Source organism: Phocoena phocoena, chromosome 4 (assembly GCF_963924675.1).
Source record: "Phocoena phocoena chromosome 4, mPhoPho1.1, whole genome shotgun sequence".
Classification (NCBI taxonomy): Eukaryota; Metazoa; Chordata; class Mammalia; order Artiodactyla; family Phocoenidae; genus Phocoena; species Phocoena phocoena.
The window spans coordinates 103,626,179-103,649,204 of record NC_089222.1 but is presented as its reverse complement, the minus strand read 5'-3'; the positions used below and the strand labels follow the sequence as shown (position 1 = coordinate 103,649,204).

At 37.4% G+C, this 23,026-nt stretch overlaps 1 protein-coding gene across 1 annotated transcript in view; it reads left to right on the top strand.

Moving 5' to 3' along the window:
* Nucleotides 1–23,026, top strand: part of NSUN3 (NOP2/Sun RNA methyltransferase 3) — a 52,565-nt gene that overhangs the window by 2,475 nt on the left and 27,064 nt on the right. Inside the window, exons 3-5 of the mRNA XM_065876754.1 lie at nt 8,389–8,732; nt 17,865–18,019; nt 18,766–18,887. Coding sequence (XP_065732826.1) covers nt 8,389–8,732; nt 17,865–18,019; nt 18,766–18,887 — 621 coding nt within the window. The remainder of the gene's footprint in view (nt 1–8,388; nt 8,733–17,864; nt 18,020–18,765; nt 18,888–23,026) is intronic.

Sequence of the window (23,026 nt, the reverse complement as noted above, 5' to 3'; positions counted from 1 at the left end):
TTCACTCAGCTAGTAAGTGGCAAAACTGGGATTTGTGCCCAGGCTCTCTCGTTCATGAACTCCCATGGCTAACCCCTATTCTATATGCCTCTCATACCTGGGATGTAATTAGGCATAAATGGATGATTTTAAAAAAAAAACTTCAAGAGGTCTATTGTCTTCAGACTTTATCTGGCTGCTCAGACCCTGTAATGAGTTATTTTTCTATTTACTGTGCTCAGACAGATTTATAAATTATTATTTGACCCTAACCAAAATGAGCAGTCCATTTAATTAGCCATGCCTTCTGCTTCATCTACCTTTTTGTTGGGTTTTCATGGTAATTTAAGTTTTGCATAAACATGTGCTAAATTTGCCATAGGCAGAATAAAGGCTTTCTCAGCTTAGAAAGTAGTCTGAGCATGGAGGATGGCATGGAGAAATAAGAACAGAAATACTTTTGTTTTTTAACTATTTATTTGCAAGACATAGTCTTGTGCTTGCAGAGTCTATGTACTTCCAGGGAAAGGTGAGTGCATTTTTGTGCTATCTAGAAAGCTAATAATTTACTCAGTAGTTTTAGTTTTCTGTAGTAGTGGGGTAGGTTTAGTGTTTATTTTAATTTTATCGTTTTGTAAAAACTTCTTGCCATCACACTCTTAGCAGCCCTTTGAAGTTGGGAGTTTACCCGGATTCAATTTTTGCCCTACTTGTTACCTACGTGTTCTCCTTAAGGTGAGCCCATTCGTGGCATGACTCTAAACTTCCCTCAGTGTGCTGTCATCTCAAGTGATTCAGCCCTTGCCAAGCTTCAGTGTTTTCTGATAACTTTACTTAGTTTCGTACCAGGCAAACTCAAAAGCAGATTATTTTCCCTTACCAAACCTATGTTGCCATTTGCTGCTTGCATATTCTATCTCAGTTGAAGGCATCACTCAATTCAGTTTCCTTTTTCTTCCTCCACACTTTTACTACCTTTTAGTGAAGAATGAACCTTATTCAGAGATAGGTCTGACATTTGCCCTCAGCTCCTTGGAGGTGATCTCTAAGCCCTTGGAATGCTCTGCCTAAAAGTCTGGGGGCTTGGGCAACATGGGGGAGTGTAACAACGTGATGTGAGGTGGGGGCTCTGGGCCACCGTATCAGCTAGGGCTCCTGCCTCCAACCTCCGGAGGGGCTGGAGACTGAAGGTCAGCTGAGTGGGTAGTCAGTCATGTTTGTGTGACTGAGCCCCAGTAAAATCTAGACACCAGGACTCCCTGGTTGGCAGTACTCCTGTGCATATTGTCACACATCGTTACGGGGAAAGGTTATCCTTGTCCATCATTCCACTGAAGAGGACAACTAGAAGCTTCATGCTTTGAACTGTCCTACACTCTGCATCCTGCATCTCTTACCTTGCGTGATTTTAACTGTAATAAGCTGTAACCATAACCATCAGTGTAACAGTGAGTTATAGCTTATAATATAGCTAATAAAATTGCTTTTAGCTAATAATCAACGTGAGAGTGGTCTTGGGGAACCCGAACTTAATAGTTGCTGTCAGAAGTAAGGGTGGTCTTGGGGTCTCCCTAACTCTGTACTACCACCACACAACACTACCCTGCCCCCGTCAAAATCTAAATGCCCACCAAGTGCTTTTGCTTTTACCTGAGAAGTTTCTTAATTTGGATCTCCTTTTTATCATCACTGTTACTATTTAGTTAGGCATTCATTGTTTCTTACCTGACATTGCAACAGCCCTTTTCCATAGTCTCTCCCCTTTAGTATTTGTTTGTTTGCTTAGTTTAGCATCCACTTTTATGACACTATATGCCAGACAGTGTTCTAATCACTTTACAGATGATAATATAATCCTGTACAACGCTTCGAGGTAGTTATTATTATTTCCATTTTATAGATAGGAAAGCTGAGGCATGCAGAGGTTAAGTAACTTGCCCAGTGACACGCAGCTCACATTTGGAAAAGCCCTGGTAGTTTCTCTTACCCACTCTGTCTGCTGCTTCTCAATGCTGCTGTATTGCAATGTGTCACTCCTGGGATACTCACCTCCTCTGCTCCCCCACTGTCTGCAGTATTACATTTGGACTAAATGTCTTATCATGACTAGACAGGCTCCGCCATCTTTTCGGGCCAGGAATGACGCTCTCCTTTTTCCCTCTGTACAGTGGTTAAAGTGGGGGTTCAGATCCCACCTGTGTATCTTGTAGCTTGTGACCTAGGAGAATTCTTTAACATCTCTGTGCCTCACTACCCTTGTCTGTAAAGTGGGAAAAATAGTATCTGTTTCATATAATTATTTGGAAAGAGAAAGTGAATTTACATATAAAAATGAAGTGTTTAGAATATTGTTTGACGTATAGTAAGCCCTCAGTACATGTGAGAATTATTTTTATTACTATTGCTGTTATTCTTCATCAAGCTGTCCCATATGTGCTTGGCAAAATTAGTTCTGCCCTTTGTGTTTCCATTGCATTTTGATGATACAGCTGTTGTAATTTGTTCAAGGTTGTATTGTCATAACTTACTGACTTGTCTCTTCCCTGACAAGGGAGGGTCTTAAAGAACCAGTATCTTAAGGCTTGTGCAAGTGGTCTACGTATGTATTCACAACTTAGGCAGTGTTTATATACCAGGCATTGTGCTAAGCATTGGGAATACAAAGATGGATTATATATAGTCTTTCCTCAAATATATATGAGGGGAGGATTAATTGTAAATCTTTATGAACTTTGGAAATTTTGTGTGTACTTTGTGGAAGGCAAAAAAAAAAAAAGCCATAGTTAAGTCTGGCCTGTCTGTAAATATATATATATATATTTTTTAACATTCTCCTCATTAACCCAGAGGTCACATAGTTCACATATAGCAGTAAAAAATATTATATAACCAGATTGCTTTACCAGAATGAAGGGTGGGGTGGGGGTGGAGTGGGCTGGTTGAGGAAAACAGAAATGAACTAGTATCTAGATTTCTATTTTGACCCTTATTTGGCTTTACACACATTTTCAACCTTAATCTGTGCACACCCTGTGTAGCAGTAACTTTTAGACCCTTTTAGAGTCAGAGATTAGAAAAATTTCCGGGTGTCTCAGTTTATGGCCAGTCCAAGCCTGTGCCTTGAAAGTCTGTGCCTTTTCCTCTACCAAGTGTGCTGCTGTGAAGGGTCTGGAGTCCCAGTCTTGGGAGTGTATGCACATGTCTCCTGATGTAGGGACATAAGGGACTCCTTGTGTGCAGTCTTTTCAGGCTTTTGTTGTCTCCACCAAACACAAACCTCCACTCAGGACTTCCAATCTGAGGTACTGTGGCTAACAAATATGGACATAGATTGCCCTTCCATGAGAAACAAGGAGGAAACAATATCAAGAAAGAGTAGGAGGCAGTCAACTCATTATTAGACACTCTGAAGAATAGAAATAAAATGGCATGAAAACATACCTTGATGCACTTCCATGAGTTGATTTATTCTTGATTTCTAAACCAGACTTTTAAAATGATTGAATGAGCGCCCTCTAGTGGGTAATGATAGCAATAACACAAGAGGGATTTCTGTATTTTAACCACGAATGTTTAGTGGGTTCTGTAATCTGTGCATTTATACAGAACTAAGCAGTTGTGCTTAGTGATGTGTAGATAAGATAATATTTTATCCTCATCATTAGTTAGGAAGGTAGAATGGAGTATAGAATAGTAAGAGAAAAGAAAATCACAGCAAAGTTGAAAATCATGTTATCATATAACAAACATTGTCCAAATAATATGTTGTGCAATTTTCAAGGGATATGTGATCACAGGCATGTTATAGCAATCAACTTCCAGATCCTTGGCTTTCATGTATGCTTCTTCAGGAGATTACTCCGCTCCCCTGTTGCTTGAGGGGGTACTTACTCCCCTTTACTAACCTGCCCTTCTACTGTCTTTGTCCCACTTTACAAGAAGGGTCACACTTTCACCATCCTGACTCTTCCACACTGCATTCCTCCAGGGTGTCAGAACTCCCCCTGCCAGAGACTATTGGACTATAATTGTAAATGACTAAGGACTACCAAATTCTTTGACAGGTCAGATGGTCTCCAAGTTTTGCTTTCAGCATAAGTAAAGGACCTCCAATTGAGTTGTCAGCCAACAGATTATTTAAAATATTTTTGAAGATATGTCATTTAGTGATTTGAGATCATAACTCAGAAAGAATTATAACAAAACGGAGACATTGTTTTAACAAAATATATTTAATTCTCACCTACTTATTTAAGTGAAGGTTTTTCTCACCCCTTCTAAAAACTCAAAATAGGAATTGATGTTGAACCCTGATCATTATAGCGCTAGGTAATATTCATTGCTGGATATATGAGGGAGAAAAAGCTCATTTCATTAAGAGATTCATTTCCTATGGGGTTTCCCTGGTGGTGCATTGGTTGAGAGTCCACCTGCTGATGCAGGGGACACGGGTTCGTGCCCCGGTCCGGGAAGATCCCACATACCGTGGAGCGGCTGTGCCCGTGAGCCATAGCCGCTGAGCCTGCGCGTCTGGAGCCTGTTGCTCCGCAACGGGAGAGGCCACAACAGTGAGAGGCCCGCGTACCGCAAAAAAAAAAAAAAAAAAAAAAATCCTATGAATTTTTATGTTTAATTATCAAATTATTTATAGATTATCAAATCTATAAGTTATTTTGATCAATTTTGTACTAGTAATTTTATTGGTGACTAATGCAGAAGTTACCATAAAACACAGAGCTTTAAGGCTACAGTGAAAATAAATTTAGTATATACACGTGTGTGTGTGTGTGTGTGTGTGAGAGAGAGAGAAATATGATAGGGTAATAAAGATTAAAAGCACAAAAATGTATTCGGATAAAGTTATATGGGGAAATAAAATGTAAATAAAAGGGAAAGGAACAGTGTAAAATTTCCACCTGTTCAAGAAGAGTCAGTCCATGAATTTTTAAATGGACAGTGCTGGGTTTCAAAATCACTCTGGTATTTAGGTTCCACTAGATAGATTTTAAAAAGTAGTATAATTTGTCTTTTAAAATGTCAATTTTTACAGTATGCTGGAAATTACATCCTTAAACATATGGTGAAGATTTTGATGTCAACTTAAAATGTTCCAGAGGGTACATAGTTTTTTTCAAAATGGTATCAGTGGAAGTACTAGCAAAATATTTGCAGGTCACTGATCTTCTAGGTCCCCGTTCTGCTGACTGATGGTGTGCTTGCACTTCTGGCCTTGAAGTTTATTAAGTGACGCAGCTTCAGACTCCTCCTCTTGAATCTTGAGAGGAGACCTGGAGTGTGGCGCCTGGCCAGTGTCTTCTTGAGTCTTCTAATATGTGCTCCCTCCACTGTCTGCTGGGCTACTTGCCCATCCATCAGAGCTTTTGAAGTGAGTAGCCACCAGCATCAGGGCATCCCACCAATGCAAGCGCTGGAGGGTGTGTGTGTGTGTGTGTTGGGGGAAGACGTGGTTACTGGCAGGTGGGTGCTGAGACCCACGTTAATACACAGCTTTGCTTTCGCCGGGCTGGGAAGTACCAGCCCGAGCAGCCTTAGCAGTCACTTCATTGAATTGATCCTGTTGCAGCTGGTTCCCAAGGGCTGCGTATGTCAAGCTTCAGGAAGAATGGGGCCACTGGCACTAGGTGAGGGTTGGAGTAGAAATTCTCTTCTCCTTCCTGCCATATACCACTTGTGCTACAGTACCAGGGCCTCACACTCCTATTAGGCTTTAAAGCCAGTGGATTTTGAATCAGGGACTTCTCTTTAAACAGTGATGTGACCTTGGGTAAGTTGCCAAATCTCTGAAAGCCTCAGTTAGCTTGACCTCTAAAATGAGCATAACAGCTACCCCTCACGGTTGTTGTGATGGTGAAATGAGGTAAGCATGCAAAAAGCACATAGTAAGCATCTGATCAGTAATTTTTATTATTATTAATATTATCAGGGTGAGATGGAGTGGGTGGATTGGGTGGTAGATAGAGAGGCTTCCCTGGGGAGATAAAGCCTAAACTGCCCCATGAATAGCAAGTAGGAGAGTTAAGTCTGGCTGAAGGGGGTGAGAGTGGAAACGTCATTCTAGGCAGAGGGAACAGTCTATGCTGAGACTGTTAAAAGCTAAAGAAAACTTGCTCCAGGAAATTCAGGTAGTTCAGTAGGCTGGGTGTAGGTGAAGAGGGATCAGAAAATTTATTTGTTCTGAGCAAGGGCTTATTTTATCTAGTTGCTGAAGAATGAGATAGAATAATTTCTGAAGATTCCTGCCTCACTCTGCCATAAATAAATGTTTTTAAATCTAACAAGGCTCCCCCCCCAGAGTCTTTCAATGACTTCTCATTTATAAGAATTTTAAATTTATAAGGTAATATTTTAAAACTTTATCATCTTATACTTGACCCATATAACCTTCTGCCACATTAGACTACTTTTAATTCCCCAAATGCACTGTCCGTCATACCTTTGTGCCTGTACACGTGCTATGGCTGCTATGGCCTTTGCCCTGGAATTTGTATTTTCATTTCATCCTGTGGCTAATTCCTCCTCGTCCTTCAAGATTTAACATATTGGATAATGTACAAGAATCAGTAGTATTCCTAAACTAACAATCCTTTTATATAGTAAGGTTAAGTGAAATATGCAAGATTAATAATCTTTACTAAGGGGTCTGAAAGGAAATGTGAATAAATGGAGAAACATATTGTGGTGAAAGTTGGAAAGAGTGACTACAATAAAATGTTAATTCTCCCCAAATTTAGTGCATTTAATATAATCCTAGTCAAAGTTATCTATTTATCTATACAAATATTTTATAAAATATTTTTAATTGACCAATTGATTCTCTTGTTCATCTGAAACAATAAACATTCTAAGATAGCTTTGGAAGTTGTGAAGAAAAAAAGAAAAAAGGATGGAGATTTGCCCTGCCAGATATTAACCAATTGAAAGTATATAAAGCCAGTTGAAAGTGTCTAGCCCTTGTTAGCTAAGGGATGGACACATGATTTAAAGCCAAGCCACTTTAGTCTGTATTAATAAAATTATGTTTCTGAGCATTATTTCCCTGTTACTACATGACTCAAAACTCTGGATAGATATTCATCCAGTTTGGAGAGTAAGATTAGGATGGACTGACATAAGGTTTACAACCGTGGCATTCATAGATTTCCTTTTAGGGTCCAGTGTAATGCATTGGTTCCCAAAGTGTGGTCCTGGGGATCAGCGCATCAATATCACCCGAGAACTTGCTAGAAATGCAAATTCTTAGGCTCTACCTCAGACCTACAGAAAGCCCTGGGTGGGGCCCAGCAGTCTCTTACAGGCACTTGATGCACGCTAAAGTTTGTGAAGCATGTTTTTAAAGAGATTGTCATCCTCCGGTATAGCTGAAACACTGGGCTTCTGTGATGCACCATCATAGTAAGAGGCAGTGAAAAGAGCAATTTCACATGTTAGCCTCATCTGAAATTCACATGGCACACATCCAGCGTTGCAGGTGTTACATTTCAATTCAGCCATTCTTCGCATAGGCCACACCAGGGTGAGTAGCAGCTGGAATTTACTTAATTGACTGTGGTTAATGAGGCTCCCAAATAGCTAGAAAGGTCAGCTTGTAAATAAATATTTCCTGCTGTATCATTTGTCAGTTGATGTGAGCTTGTGATTGTCAACAGATCTAACTGTTGGACCAAGTAAAAAATGAGGACGGTAAGTCTGTTGGAGAGGTGGGGGCAGGGAAAGCCTGCACCATCAATCCATGAGTGATTTTTAAACCATCCTTGGTTTTGTATCATCTGATTCACTGATTGCCTCATTAACTCTGTTACTGTAGTGTTCACTGTAGTTAGCTTTCCATAGTTTTATCTTCATCAGAGGAAAACTTGAACACTCATTCCTTTAAACACCCTTTAATGATAGTTCTTTTCCCTTTAATATTAATAGACTCAGGTTTTAAAATTTGTCTCCAAGAAAAACTCTTCCTTGCGCAAAGAGTGATAGACTAAAATCTATTTTGATGGATTTCGAGGTATGTTAAAGACAGGCCATGTTTTTTTGGCAAGATAATCTGCAGGGAGGGACTAGACTGAGGCAAGTGAGGCATTACTCTTTGGTGCAGAGCCCCTAAAACTTTGTAACCAAGGTAAATACTGTTTTAATGACCAAAACTGATACAAAAGAAAAAAACCCACGATGAACAAAATATCAAAGTTTTAAATATAGACAGGAACATAACAGTACTGGGTTGAGCAATATGGGAGCCTGAGGCAAAAGAAAAAGTCTGTAATACTACTCCTGGCTCTGAAAATCACAGGTAAGTAAAGTGTAAAACTAGGACCACATTCCCTCACTTAGTAATATAAGATTGTATTGCTGTGTATAATATTAATATCCCTCTGTTTTTCTTTTTCTCTCTAGGGATATACTAACATCTCCATCATGTTGGCAATATGCTGTGCTTCTTAACCGATTCAATTATCCTTTTGAACTGGAAAAGGATTTACATTTGAAGGGCTATCACTCACTCTTTCAAGGATCTTTACCCTACTATCCTAAATCAATGAAATGTTACCTTAGCAGAACTCCACACAGAATGCCTTCAGAAAGACACCAAATTGGAAACCTAAAAAAATACTATCTCCTGAATGCTGCCTCTCTTCTCCCAGTACTGGCTCTGGAATTGAGGGATGGGGAAAAGGTTCTGGATCTGTGTGCTGGCCCTGGAGGCAAATCGATAGCTCTGCTACAGTGTGCTTATCCAGGTAATGTACTTTTCTTTTCATAACTGACAACTTTTAAATATCCACATGTTACAAAATACTTTTAAAGTATGTGGGAGAAATGTAAGACTGAGTTTGCAGACTTTGAAAGCCTAAAATCCAGGATAGTGTGGAAAAGAATGGAAATATTAGCTGAGGAAATAGTGTAAATAACATTTTTTTTCCAGCTACTTAATTGGCAGGTAATTGGGAACAAAACTACAACATTTTGTGAACACAAATCTATCAGATAATGTCATTAGCTGATAAGCTAATGACAAAGATTTTTAAAATTTTATTGTTACTTTTACATTTGAGAGTCTTGTATTGATATCCTTGTCATACTTCTGTGCAATAAAAACATATACATTTAAAACAATATACATTTAAAAACATATACATTTAAAATCAATTTTTGTATCATTGGACCATAAGGTTCTAAGAGAGTTCTGTCCAATAGAAATATAACATGAAGTACATTTTCTTTAGAAATTTCCAATAGAAATATAACATGAAGTACAATTTCTTTAGAACATTTTTGAGCAATCTCATTAAAAATAGAAACAAGTGAAATTAATTTTAATAATACATTGTAACCCAATAAGTCCACAATATTATTTGAACATGTAATCAAAATAAAAATTATTAATGAGATATTTTGTATTCTCATTTTCTTACAAAGTTTTCGAAATTGGTGTGCATTTTACACTTATAGCTCATTTCAGTTTGGACTAGCCACGTTTCAAGTGCTCCTAGCCTCATGTGGCAAGTGGATGTAGTGTTGGACAGTGCAATTCTAAAGATTTTAAAAGTTCTTCTGAAATGACTTATCATTACTATTATTAGTAGTACAAAAATGATGAACTGTATGTAATATGCATTTATATATATATTTGTTAAAAGTAATGCATTCGTTATATTTTCTTAATGAGACGATGGGACGTTTAAGCTATTACTTTAGGTTTACCTGAATGAAAATTACTTATGATTAGATAAGACAGGGCTCAGCATCAATTCTGTCTGGTTTTTGTTTGTTTGATGGTTTTGTTTTTATAAGTGCAAATGCTGTTCACATAGATAAAAAGATGGTGGGAATTGTGTTGTAGTAATCTCACTAGTTCTTTAAACTCCTGAATTATAACCCTAAATCACATAGATATCTTTCACCAAGCATTATTTTAATCATTTACTATGTGAACGCTCTTTAGGTCTGTTTTTGATTTTGAAGAAGGCAAAGGATTAGAAACCATCTCAATTTAAAAAGGCTGTGTTGCCTAATTAGGAGACGCATTCACTTTCTCAGCCAAAGCACCAGTGTGTTGAACTGCCTTTGTTTGGAGGGCTATGGAGATTTCTATGCCCTGGAACAACTTGTAATAAGATACTGGATGGATGGGAAGCTTGCTCCTCATTTGTAAAGTTGGTGAAGGGCCATTATCCTAGGAGAAGCCCTGACCAGAGGTGTTCTCCTTTTTTAAGAAGTTGATGATCTGAAAATTAATTCTTTTGAAACTATCTAAGCCTGCTTATCCCTTAAAAAGTTGTTATGTATCCCCAGGGCATGCATATGCTAGTTTGAGGACTGCCACTTTATATCTTCCTTTGATAGCATTCCTATTGAAATAGATTACAAACATTTTTATGAGAACTGTGAATCCAGTTGTACCAGGCATTGGTACAAATTTATCAGTTAACTGTATATTTAGGTGAAACCATACTGTGTGTTTTCAAATTGTGGTTAAAACTCTATTATTGAAGCTTGCTGTAGTGTTTTGTGAGAAATCACAACGAAAGAGATTATTTATTTTGTAAGGTTATTTTATTTTACAATTTGAGCTGAAAGTGAAATTTTATGGAATCATGTTATAAGGAGTATTATTACTTTCACTGTGTGTTCTTTGACAGTACTCTTATTTTCTTTGTTGCATCAATTTTGAATATAGAATTTTTAGTATTGTGAAAGATGGAAGAGAAATGCCAAATTTGGGTACCATTTTGAAAAGACATTTTAATCCTAGATTATTCTCATTAGTAGGCTATAAATGTTTTACATGTTTATGGTAAGGAAATTCCAGATTAGGAATCCAAAGGCAAACAGATATATTCTAGGAATTTGAAGTGCAGAAAAATCGTCCTGTTCTTACATCAAGGGCAATGAATTACAGGCAGTGTTCCAAGTAAAGTAGCTTTTCATCTCTGAAGGGCTAATGATAATGGTTGACTAAGAAGTACAGATGTCTTCATGCTGATGCTCAAAGCCCAAATTAGGTTAGCTACAGTGCTTGAATTTGGAATGCAGAAGCCATCTAAAAAAAGCTTTTATAAGCAAAGCTTAAAATGATGGCTGCACTAAGTGTGCATTTATCCACTGAATTTCTTTAGATCAGTACTGGCCTTTATTCTGGGCCAGGAGGCTCACAGCTTTGAATGATTAAAAAGCTCGTATTTTAGGATGATTAAAAAAATTAGTCTACTTCTCTTCTGGTCCAGCTGCTCCCACCTGTTAGCACAGTGAGGGATTGTCCACTGTTTTTTGTTCTGCTTTTGTCAGCATAGCCTTCATAATGTCCTGGTGTTGATAGAAAAAGAGAAAACAATTCTAAGTAGGAAAGCATTAACATATTAAGAATGACCCAGCTTGATGGAGTGGCTTCATCAACTTTCTTGCTGAGGGCTGGCATGAAATTCTCTTTTCTGTCAGTAATACTCTTTTTACATTTAGTTAGCCTTTGGTGGTTGAGAAGATTAGAAAGACTTCTTTCTTTACTGAAATTGCTTTTGCCCTCCTTCCTGATCCCTCATCTCCTAGAACTCCCTGCATTAGGTGCACCTTCTTTTTGGAAATCATACTAGCAATGACCATTTTGGAGCATGTAGTAAAAAAATAAAACATAAAGCCAAGACTCCAAAATGCTATTCCTGAAAAACCACAATGACTTCTTCAAGAATTTTTTAAATTCACCCTCTTTTCTACTTAGCTGAAAAAAAAAAAGATTTGGTTTATTTTTGACAATTTAAGCATGAAATTCTGTCTCCATGTAGTGAGTCTTAGTATATATATGAATCTTGGATTGTGATGCCTTACATTATATATTTTAAAAAGTTTAACCAACCTAAGCCTATTTCAAATAAAATCTATGTCTAGACCAAACAATAATATAGTATAAAGTTATATTTCATCTGAGAGTTATTTTTAAATGCTGAATTGAGAATCTTGACTAAAGCTACAATTTAATGAAAAGCTTCCCTGATTTTCATGTTTAGCAATTTGAGTATTCTTTATTATAATGTCATGTTTCACATCAAGTCAGCCACATTTAGTGAGCACATACAATGTGCAAGGCATTGGATGGTAGGTGTAGAGCTCTGAAGGATATAGAGATACCTAAGACTTCTGTTTCCTGTGGTATGACAAACTATGTATTTTAGCCAACTCTTCTGCTGAAAATAACTTAAAAATATGGGATATAATATTAAAGAAAAACAAAATCTTTTTAAATGTGTCAATGATCTGCAAATACTCAGTGGCCAAAAATTAAAAGATTGGGAACCTAGGAGGTAAATCGAGCATTGAAGCTGGCTTTTCACTTGAGAGCATTTGCTTCCCCCAAAAACTTGCACGTTGATTTCTAGTGCTTCATGAACATGTGGGAATAAAAAAGAAGCCAGAGCCTGCTCAAATAGAGCATCTATTAGGAGACTAACTTAGGTAAAGCTGAGACTCCAAAATGCTATTCCCTCCAATAAGGTAAACTAGGAAGAAATTGTCCTTTCCAAGGGACTGAAAGGAAAGCCTGTCTTCAACTTTGGTGGTGGGGGAGGAATGGACATACCCTCTGAAATTTTGTAACCACAGCTAAGCCAGTATAGACCATTACAGTGAAGTTGCAGAACGTTGGAAATAAAAAACCATCTTAATAGCAGCCAGAGAGGACAAACTATTTACCTTCAAAGGACAACAGTTAGACTGAGGATTGACCTCTGAGTGTAATAATGGAAGCCAGCTTTCGGAGGAATGATGTTTTCAGTGTGCTAAGAAAAGATGACTGTCAGTTCAGAAATATGTTCACCAAAATATCCTTGAAGAGCAAAAGTGAAATGGACATTCTGTTAGATCAAGAGAGAGCAAGAGTATAAGGTTGTCACCAACAATTCTAGAGGAAGAGGGAAAGCCATACTAGATGGAAGATAGAAGATACAAAAAGAAATGGAGAACAAAGAAGGTGGGAAATATATGGGGAAAATCTAACAGTCGTTGACTATGGAAGACAACGATAATAACATTTTATGCACTTAAAAAATGTAAGCCCAGGACTTCCCTGGTGGCGCAGTGGTTGAGAGTCTGCCTGCCGATGCAGGGGACACGGGTTCGTGCCCCGGTCCGGGAGGATCCCACATGCCGCGGAGCAGCTGGGCCCCGTGAGCCATGGCCGCTGAGCCTGCGCGTCCGGAGCCTGTGCTCCGCAACAGGAGAGGCCACAACAGTGAGAGGCCCACGTACCGAAAAAAAAAAAAAAAAAAAGTAAGCCCTAATAAGTCCCAAATACACAATGTCAGTAGCATCTTATTTAGGAGGAAGTGTTATAAGATTCTTATATCTTTTAGGAAAAATGGTGGCGCTTGCCTTAATTTAGATTTTTCTTCTACATATGCATGTTAAAATCTTTAGGGTTACCACTAAAAGAATAGAAGTAGAATGTAAAATATCTAAATCAGAAAAAGAGAGAAATGGAATGAAATTAAGATGTGATTCTTTCCTTTGAGGCTCCTTAGTATTGTCAGACAGGGTGGAGACAGGGTATGACTTTGGGGGTTGTCATGGCCCTGGTTTACACACCATCACAGATATGTTTAGCTTCACGTTTCCTGCTACCCTTCACCTTAAGGCTTGAGCCACTTGAATTGTTTCCACACTGGAGAAACCCTAGCAAAGGCTCAGGCCATCCTGCAGTTTTCTGCTGCTGTTGCTACTACTGCCACAGATTGGGGATGCCTTTGGATGGGTGCCAACTGACAAGTAGAGGTCACCACACCTCAGTGCTTGCTGCACCTGGGCTGGGGACTCTCTGGCTTCCTTAGTACTTGCTGGGAGGGGCCAGATAACACAAACCTGAAGTGTGTGGGAGTTATCAACTCTTGGAATGGACTTTAACCAATGAGAGGCTGGATACAGGAAGAAGCCAGTAGATTATTTGTTCTTCGTCTCTACTTCACTAAACGCCAGTTTCTGACAGGGTCTGTAATTTCAGACTATGGACATATCCTGAGAGACTGAGCGAAGCTGTAGCTAGCTTTATTACAAACCCTCTTATATTTGTGCTCCCTCCTTGCATGATTTACTTCCTTTTTTTCTCTCACTCTTGTGTCCCTGGGACTGTACCCCTTCTATAATGTAAACTTTTGTCTTAGACTGTTTTCTAGCGATTTCCGGCTAAGACAGAGCTTTCAGACACCTATCCATAAGCTGCATTAGTGAATCCTCCAAAAAATCACCCAAAAAAACAGTGTAAACTAAATAAAAAAGAATGTACTACCTGTACAAATGCAGCTTTAAGGTGATTTTCTACTCCTTTCCCCGCTAACAAAATTGATGCCATCTCTTAAGCTCCTTCTATATAGAAATTTGGAGCCCTGGTAGTGGCAAAGGTAAGCAATGCACATGGACTCTGCTATGACATAAAATATGTTAAGTACTATAGGAGAGGTACATAGTATGTTTGACAAATAGACGAGTCAGTCAAGTTTGGTGGAGCACAGAATATTTTGGTGAAATAATTGAGTTAGTGGTTAAAATTGAATAATTCTCTTGAGGTCTCACTATTACAGACATTTAATTAAAGCTAGGTGTTTGAACTTTATTTAGTGGATGATGGGAAGCCATTACAAGTTTTTAACAGTGGAGTGACAACCAGAAAAACAACAAGTTGTGTGTGTGTGTGTGTGTGTGTGTGTGTGTGTATACACACACACGTATACACAGATACTTTTGAGCAAAGAGTTTACAGAAAGTTTTCCTACTCTGCATTAGAATTTCACCTTCAGTTCTCTTGATTTGTTTCCCTGGTAACCTGACAGAAATTGTCACTTTGTTTCTAGGCTTTTGATAAAAATGACCCTGACTGATAAAATGAATGTGCACTGCGAGAAAGAGTAAATAAACCCTAAAGACCTGATGGGCATGCCATGCTTTGGGCCTGAGTGCAGTGACTCTTGTAAATGGGCATGTCCCTTGTGGGGACCCTGGAAGCTGTGCCTGTGGAGTTGTTAGAAGAGGTATAGGCTCCTGTGGGACGTGAGGCTTTTAAACCAGAACAGCTCTTGCACCTGCCCAACATGAGGCTCATCTTCTTGCACCTGAATTACCACCTGTTTGGACCGCCACAAGGCCTTCCAAGAAAAAGCAATGTCTCACCTGCCCTCTTGGCAAAAGACGTAGTTTCTGTCCTGTGTAGGATGATGCCAAATGTGGCCTGTGTGAATGTTTAGTTGAATTAGACCTGAAAATCTAATGGTTGAAAATACCACCTTAAATAAGATTTAAAAAACCTAGAAATTATAAAAATGATATGATTATTTAAAAAATTGTGAAACTTATGTACTTAAAAAGATACTACAAGTAAATTCAGAAGACAATTTAGGAAACATTTGCAAATCAGATGGCAGATAAAGGGTTAATATTCAAAATATGAAAATACATCTTACCTGTTAGTAAGAAAAATATAAATAGTGCAATGGAAAAAAAGAAGGTCAAATGATAAGAATAGGCAGTTGACAGAAAAGCAAAACCAAATGATGAATAGACAAATGAAAAGAATTGTGTTAGACAGCAAGGATTATACTACAGCATAACAAGCCATATCAGACTAATAATAAAACTTACTTCTGTGAGAGTTTGGTGGTGGGACAGGGTAGTATTTACTAAAACTAAAAATTTCCCTACCCAAACCTATCTATTCCTCTGGTAATATCCCGTTAATAATAAAAGCACATTATGAAAGTACACTTTTATAAAGATGCTTATTGAATGTTATTATTAGTGACAATAGTGTGAATGCCCAACAATTAGCAATGGTTGAATAAAGGAGGACACATTTTTTTCTTTGTACTATTTAGCAGCCTTTAAAAATGATTTATAGGGCTTCCCTGGTGGCGCAGTGGTTGAGAGTCTGCCTGCCGATGCAGGGGACACGGGTTCGTGCCCCGGTCCGGGAAGATCCCACATACCGCGCAGCGGCTGGGCCCGTGAGCCATGGCCGCTGAGCCTGCGCGTCCGGAGCCTGTGCTCCGCAACGGGAGAGGCCACAACAGTGAGAGACCCGCGTACAGCAAAAAAAAAAAGCAAATGATTTATATATCTACTGATTGACTTGGTGGTATTGCCTTTGAAATATTGGTATATATGGAGAGTAATGGGACAGAGAAGTGTGTAAATATAATCCTGGGTATGTAGACAGTTATATAAGCATATGTATATGGGGTAGTTGGGCAGTTGGTGGAGGGGGTAGATGAAGAGTAATGTGAAAAAAAGACACTACAAAAATATATAATTCCATTTATATAAGTTTTATATGTGCATATAGGCATAAAGAAATATGGTATGATTATTTATCAAAATGTTAGATGGTGCTTATCTGAAGATAATGGGTTTTAGGTAAATTTTGATGTTCTTCATATTTTTATGCATTTAAAAATATGCTTGTCTTTAAATATATATTATGTGAAATTTATGTCACTACATAGTAAATATATAAAAATATTTATAAATATATATTTAAATAAAGGAAGAACAAAACAACTATTTTATTAGGGAGAGAACCATTTGCTAAATGCCTTCTATTACTGAGAAGCAGCATGGCATGGTGCTTAAAAGTAAGTAGGGCTCTGGAACCAAGTGTCTTGGTTTCCTGCTCTGTGAACCTGGGCAAATTACTTAACCTCTCTTGGCCTCAGTTTCCTTATCAGTAAAACAGAAACCATAACAAAATTATCTCATAGGTTTGTGAGGATTAAATGTGTTACTACATGTAAAGTCTTAGAACAGTGCTTAGCCTTTAATAGGGACTCAAGAATTGTTAGTAATTATTATAAACATTTGTTGTTACCACTTTTGCAGTCCTATGCTAGACATGTTACTAAAATATCACAATTACTTTTTAAATTCCAGTTTCATTGAGATGTAATTGACATACAGTACTGTATAAGTTTAGGGTGTAGCATTTAATCTTAACAACCACTTTGTAAGGTAGAGGTGGTAAAATTTCTCCTGTGTCCTCTTAGGGCTTCTGGCTGTGACCAACGTAAGACAGAATAACAGGAGTCAAGCATACAGATTTTTTTTCTCTTGGCCTTGACTCTGTGTTTCTGGTGATAAGAATGTTTCTTTCCTCCTGGTATAGGGAGGGTATCTTTCACATGGGAGTACACCTCCTGCTTTGAGGAAGAAAAAGAAAGGTCAAAATGCCCTTCGTGTATCAGCTGTTATTCAAGTGCCTTTAACTCAAAATAATCAATATGTCAAAGCAGCATATTTTGAAGTGGTGTGTTCTGAACCCCTTCACTAGGGACAGTCCCCATTTTCCAGATAAGGAAACTGAGACTCTTGAGGAGAACTAAGTTAAGTTCCCCAAAGTCTCACAGCTCATAATTTGAGCCCATGTCTTGCTTATCATAAAGCCAATTACACTTTACATGCTTGTTTCCACATACCACATTTCATTTATTTAAAATGAAGGTGTTCTGTCCTAGAAGGAACTTTATATATCATTTACTCTTACGAATATATCATTTACTCTTAAGAGCTTTAGGAGAGAACTGTGTCTGAGGTATTGGTTGTATAGCATATCTTGGGGAATCCATAATTCTCTAAAAGTTTTCATCTTCAAAATGAAATTTGAATGAGTAAATGGTGAGAGCTTCTGAGAGGCTCCGTAGGCATGACTATGGTAAATGTTTTATAAAGTGTTTGTGAGTGTATTTCTGTTTTTAAACATAAGAGAATCATAATGTTTACCTCTGAGCCCTATTTCTGCATAATTATGATGAACCAATTTCTTTCCTGAAATTTATTTGATCAAAAGTGGAAATTTAACAGTTCCGTTGTGTTCGTTTTAAAACTTTTTAATCCTTTACATTTAGGTTATCTTCATTGTAATGAATACGATAGTCTGAGGTTGAGGTGGCTGAGGCAGACGTTAGAATCGTTCATCCCACAGCCTTTGGTAAATGTAATTGAAGTGTCTGAATTGGATGGCAGAGAAATGGGAGATGCCCAGCCTGAAACGTTTGACAAGGTACTTTTATTACATTGTGACAGACTGATAGATTCCCAGTGATACCACTGTTATGTTGCTTTGTTGTTGTTGTTTTCCATCTGCTTCCAGACATAGCCTCATACAATTTCTCAGTACCCTGGGAAATTTTGATAAAGTGAACATGGAAGCAGTTTTCATTTGATGGTCAGCATGTTCAAAGGAAGCGGAAACATTGAGATTGGGGATTATAGAATGCTTTTTATTTCCAGGTACCTCAAAGATACTCAGGAAGAGATCAGATATTATTTGGGTCAGTACTCAAACATGTGCACAGTATTGCTTTAATTCAGTAACGTTTCATATCAGAGTATGACAATTGAAGGCAAAGAAAGCATTTCAGTAAACTGAAGTTGGATTATTAGTTCTTAAAAATAAATGCTGAGAATTCAGAAGTATAATAACATCTGTTTAAAATGAGTAGCTTGTAAAAGTTTTTGCTGTCATCAAAATATGAAATATTGGTAGATATTAGTAGACTGTTAGTCCTCTTATTCCCCCTCCCCGCTAAAAAACCCAAACACTGAAAGTGCACAGGAAATTTTTCTGTCAAGTATTAGTGAAGAAATGTCATGAAGAACTTACCAAGGTGTATTTTCGGTTTTAAAATAAATTTATTTATTTATTTGCTACTTTTTGTCATGATTTACTTAGATTCCCTATATACTTTGTGTCTGAGGATATATTTTCAGTTCATATTTGCATTACGTGTCCTTTTTTTTCTGTAGGTGTTAGTTGATGCTCCGTGTTCAAATGATCGAAGTTGGTTGTTCTCTTCTGATTCTCAGAATGCAGCCTGTAGGATAAGCCAAAGGAGGAATTTGCCTCTTCTACAGATAGAACTCTTAAGGTGAGTGCTATTAATATAAAAGCTTACTTCGGTTTCTAATATAATTTAAGTAGGCATGACAAAACATGACACAGGGCAGCTCCGAAATGGAGGGTTTCCTGTGTAGGTGTTAATAATTAATCCTCCAAAGTCTGCACCCAGAATATTCTCAACCTCTTCCCTTTCAGCTCTTGTATTATAATGTCACCTCTGCCCCCTCTGTCCCCCCCAGCCCCTCAATGAAATCTAGTGTTGCTGTGCATTGTCTTTTAAAGGACACAAATGATTTTACTACGGTTTAAAGCTGTTTGCTTATCAGGACCATCCTGAGCGTAGGATTCATCACGGTATTCTTGCACCAGAATATAAGCAGCCCCCGTCCCCCTGTAAGAGTAGCTTTGGACCAGGACACATTTTTTTTTTAGTAATGAACACATTGTTCTGGGTGAGTAGGAAGTTGTAATTTGTTGTTAGCACTTATCTCTTCTCTAAGAATTTTCCAGAAGGGCATGACCATGAGAGATACTTAGTTTCTTCAGAACAGAGCCATTTTGGGACATCCTGTCCTGGTTTCAAAAGAAATTTGTACTTATACCCTAGTCCCAAGTAATTCCTACTGTTTAATGTGGGAAAAAAATTCTTTGGACTATTTAAAATATAGTTAAGTGATAACTTATCACTCATTACTTATTACATGTGGAATGATCTTACATGTGGAATGAGAATGAGTGACAGTTTATATGTACTGCTGACAACATGCTTTACTTCCAACTTCTGATTGACTCACAACAGTGAACATATGCCATTAATTACCAAAGTATTACAAGCAGTACTAATACATGGTCTTGTTTTTGTACCAGATTGTGTCTCAGCTCATTCTGTTGATTCCAGGTAGCACCAACCAGCGGGTTCTTAAACATTTTTCATCTGGCAGTTAGACTTTGTTTGTATTCTTCCAAGGTCAGCCTTTCATTTACTGTAACCCTGAGATAATTTGAGAGTTCTGTGCCACCTTTCCCTTCTACCTCTTGGGGTGTCGCATTGATCCAGCTCTAAGTCTTTTTTTCTTACCTAAACTTTCTTGATCTGGCTCTTTAGTTAATTATTCCTGTTACTTCGGGCTTTGCCATTGTGATGCCTTACACCAACAGACACTAAATCTTATGGTGGCTTATTAGCATTGTGACCTCTAATTTTTTTTTAAGCCGTAAGCAGCCAGGCTTCCTGAGGATATCATTTTTCTTTCCTCTCATGAAAACTATATATAGAGAGAGAAATACGTTAAAAAAAAAAAAAAAACTGCTGTTATTGTGTGAACATTGTTCTGAAACTGGCTCCTTTTTCTTAATATTTCTTGAAGTCTTTTCCTTGTAAACCTACTTTGTTCTCTTCACTCTCCACAGTAAAGCCAAATCTGATCTGAATGTAAATCTGATCATGTCGTTCTCCTGTTTTGAAGTCTGCAGTGGTTCCCCGTTACTGTTAAGATTTCAGCTTCCTTAGTATGATATTCACATCTTCTTTGAATATGGTTTCTTATTCTGAGGCCAGTGCATTTCCTGTTTCTTACGCTTAAGAGTTCTTCTAACTCATTCTCCCCGTTCTCTTGGCGATCTCTACTATTTCTTTGGGAATCAGCTCTGAGATCTTATTGAACCCGTACCTAACTCCCTAGGACTGGGATTGGTATTCCCCTCATGTCCTTACCTTCATTTTAAAATATATTGTTTCTCAGTTCCTCTGCTGGACATCTACCTAGTACTTGTCTCTTTCTTCAACAAGACTGTAAGCCCCATGGGAGAAGGGATTGTCTTATTGTTTTTATTCCCAATATGCAATTTGGTGTCTGGCGTGTAGAAGGGGGTTCAGTAAATAATTGTTTAAAAATACTAAATTACAAGGGCTGAATATTTAGAATTTACACATGGAATTAAATTTATAGCAAAGTTAATCTGACAAAAATGACATAATCATTATTGTTACTGCGTGGTAATTAGGCATAAATGTAAAGCAATTCACATAATTTATTTTGATTAGTATTGCATTTACATAACCAAAGCATGATTTTAGTTTCAGTTTAGTTTTTTCCCCCATTTAATATATATCCCTTAACATCATATAGCATTTTGATCATCATCACAAAAATCATGCATCTGAGTAAACCTCACATCCACACCGTCTTGTGCCCTAACAAGTGAGGCTCTTCTTTAGTGTCTACCCCTCTCTCCCATCATCTTACTCCCCAAAAGAAATGGCTTTAGCATCACATCACTTTAGTAGCATATTAACAGGTGCAAAATTGACATCTCAATCACAATGGGTGTAGGTTTTCATGTAATTATATGTGATTGGGAAAGACCATCACACCAGCCCCCTCCCATTCTTTTCCTTGAGCAACTACTCTGCATTCCCTGCCTCTGATGCCTGGTCTGTGTGAGAGGTTTAGGAGCCCCTTGAGGCAGCTGAAACTCTGAGCCCCTTGGCTATGTGATTATGATGATAAAGAGGAAAGAGCGTGATACACAAGCTATAGTCACAGATAATGGTTCTAATTCCCTAATGTCTACAAATTTGGGGGTTAAAAAGATATAGGAAAAAGTGATAATGCCAGCCACAATCTCTCTTTTATCTCCTGCCCCTGACTCCAAAAAATGGAAAAAAAAAAAAAAAAAAAGACTATAGAGACTATAGTAATTTTCTGATCAGGTATAGCTCTTTTACTATATCACATACAAAGAAATTTCTCTTATTTTCTTCCAAATCTTCCTCATATAGTTATTGCCTTGTCATCCTTTAATAAAAGGCAGTCCTTTTATTCCGCAGTAAGAAATAGAAGGTTTTAAATGCAAGCATATGCAAGAGAATAAATACATTGATGTGTATGAGTTTTAGTCAGAAGTATAAAGGATTGATAGCAGATCCTTATTTGCATTTGCAAAGAACAATTAGAAAGCAAGCAAGCAAATATTGCCTAGCTTGATATTATAGACAGAAGATGGCACTCAGAAGGGAGAAAAGAAGTGAGAAAAGGATAGTTGAGTGGCAAATAAGAAAAGCTTTTTGTTTGTACTGTTTTGTCGAAGACTCAGTTTGTATGTTTCTGCTTGTCTGCTGGCAGATATGGTGCTCAAAGATATAAAATAGCTTCCATGGTTATTATTCACTCACTTTACCAGAAATCATTCATATTTACATTAAATAGGCAACCTGCATAGTATTCAGAATTTTAGCTTCTGAAAAACCAATATTCTATTACCAAATATTCTACAGCCAAACATTAATCTTACACATGTTTTTATGAATGTGATACATCATTGAAAATCAACACTTTAATAGAAGTTTTTTGATGTTAAACTTTTAAAAAGGAGTAATGTAGATATGTAATAGTTTTTTAGAAATTCTTTAAAAAGGTTAATGCATGTATATAATTATATATAATCGTGAAAATAGTAATCTGATTTTATTTTGGCATGAAAAGCGTATTGGATGACAGGAAATCCCAAACCATATGAGTTTATTATACACTTATTGGGGACTCTTCAGTTTATCCATACAAAGATGGAAAAATTAGAATCTTCTATTAAATTTATACAACATGAACATATAAGTTATATACAACTCTCACATGCTTCAGAAGATGAGAAAGTGGGACAAGGATATAAGGAATAACTGAGTGTAAGTCAGTTCTATTAATGAAGTGCCATTTGAAAGTATACCTTTATTATCTTTTCTCAAAATAATTTCTGAGACCAGTCATTTCTGTTACATACTATGTATGTGCACACTACATAATCAGATTCTCTTGCCTCATTTTTCTTTAAATATATTAGGAAAAACAAAGTGGGATAATATGCTAAAAATGATATATACATAGTCTTTTTAGAAAGTGGCCAAGTTTGTGCAAGAGAAGTTTACATGATTTTTAGGTGAGAAAGCATGAACTGAAGAGTATGATTTATAACAAAAATATAAGTATCTTATTGCAGTAGTGTATCATGTCACCCATTTCCAAATCAATCACATTTAAAATACTGACCCCCTCTGGGTTTTTTTTCTCACTACTTGACAAGTAAAATCCAATTTGTGAACTCATTGAAAAAGGAAGCTTAGATTATTTGATAATGTTTTGAAAATTTGTAAAAATCTTCCAGATAAGAGTC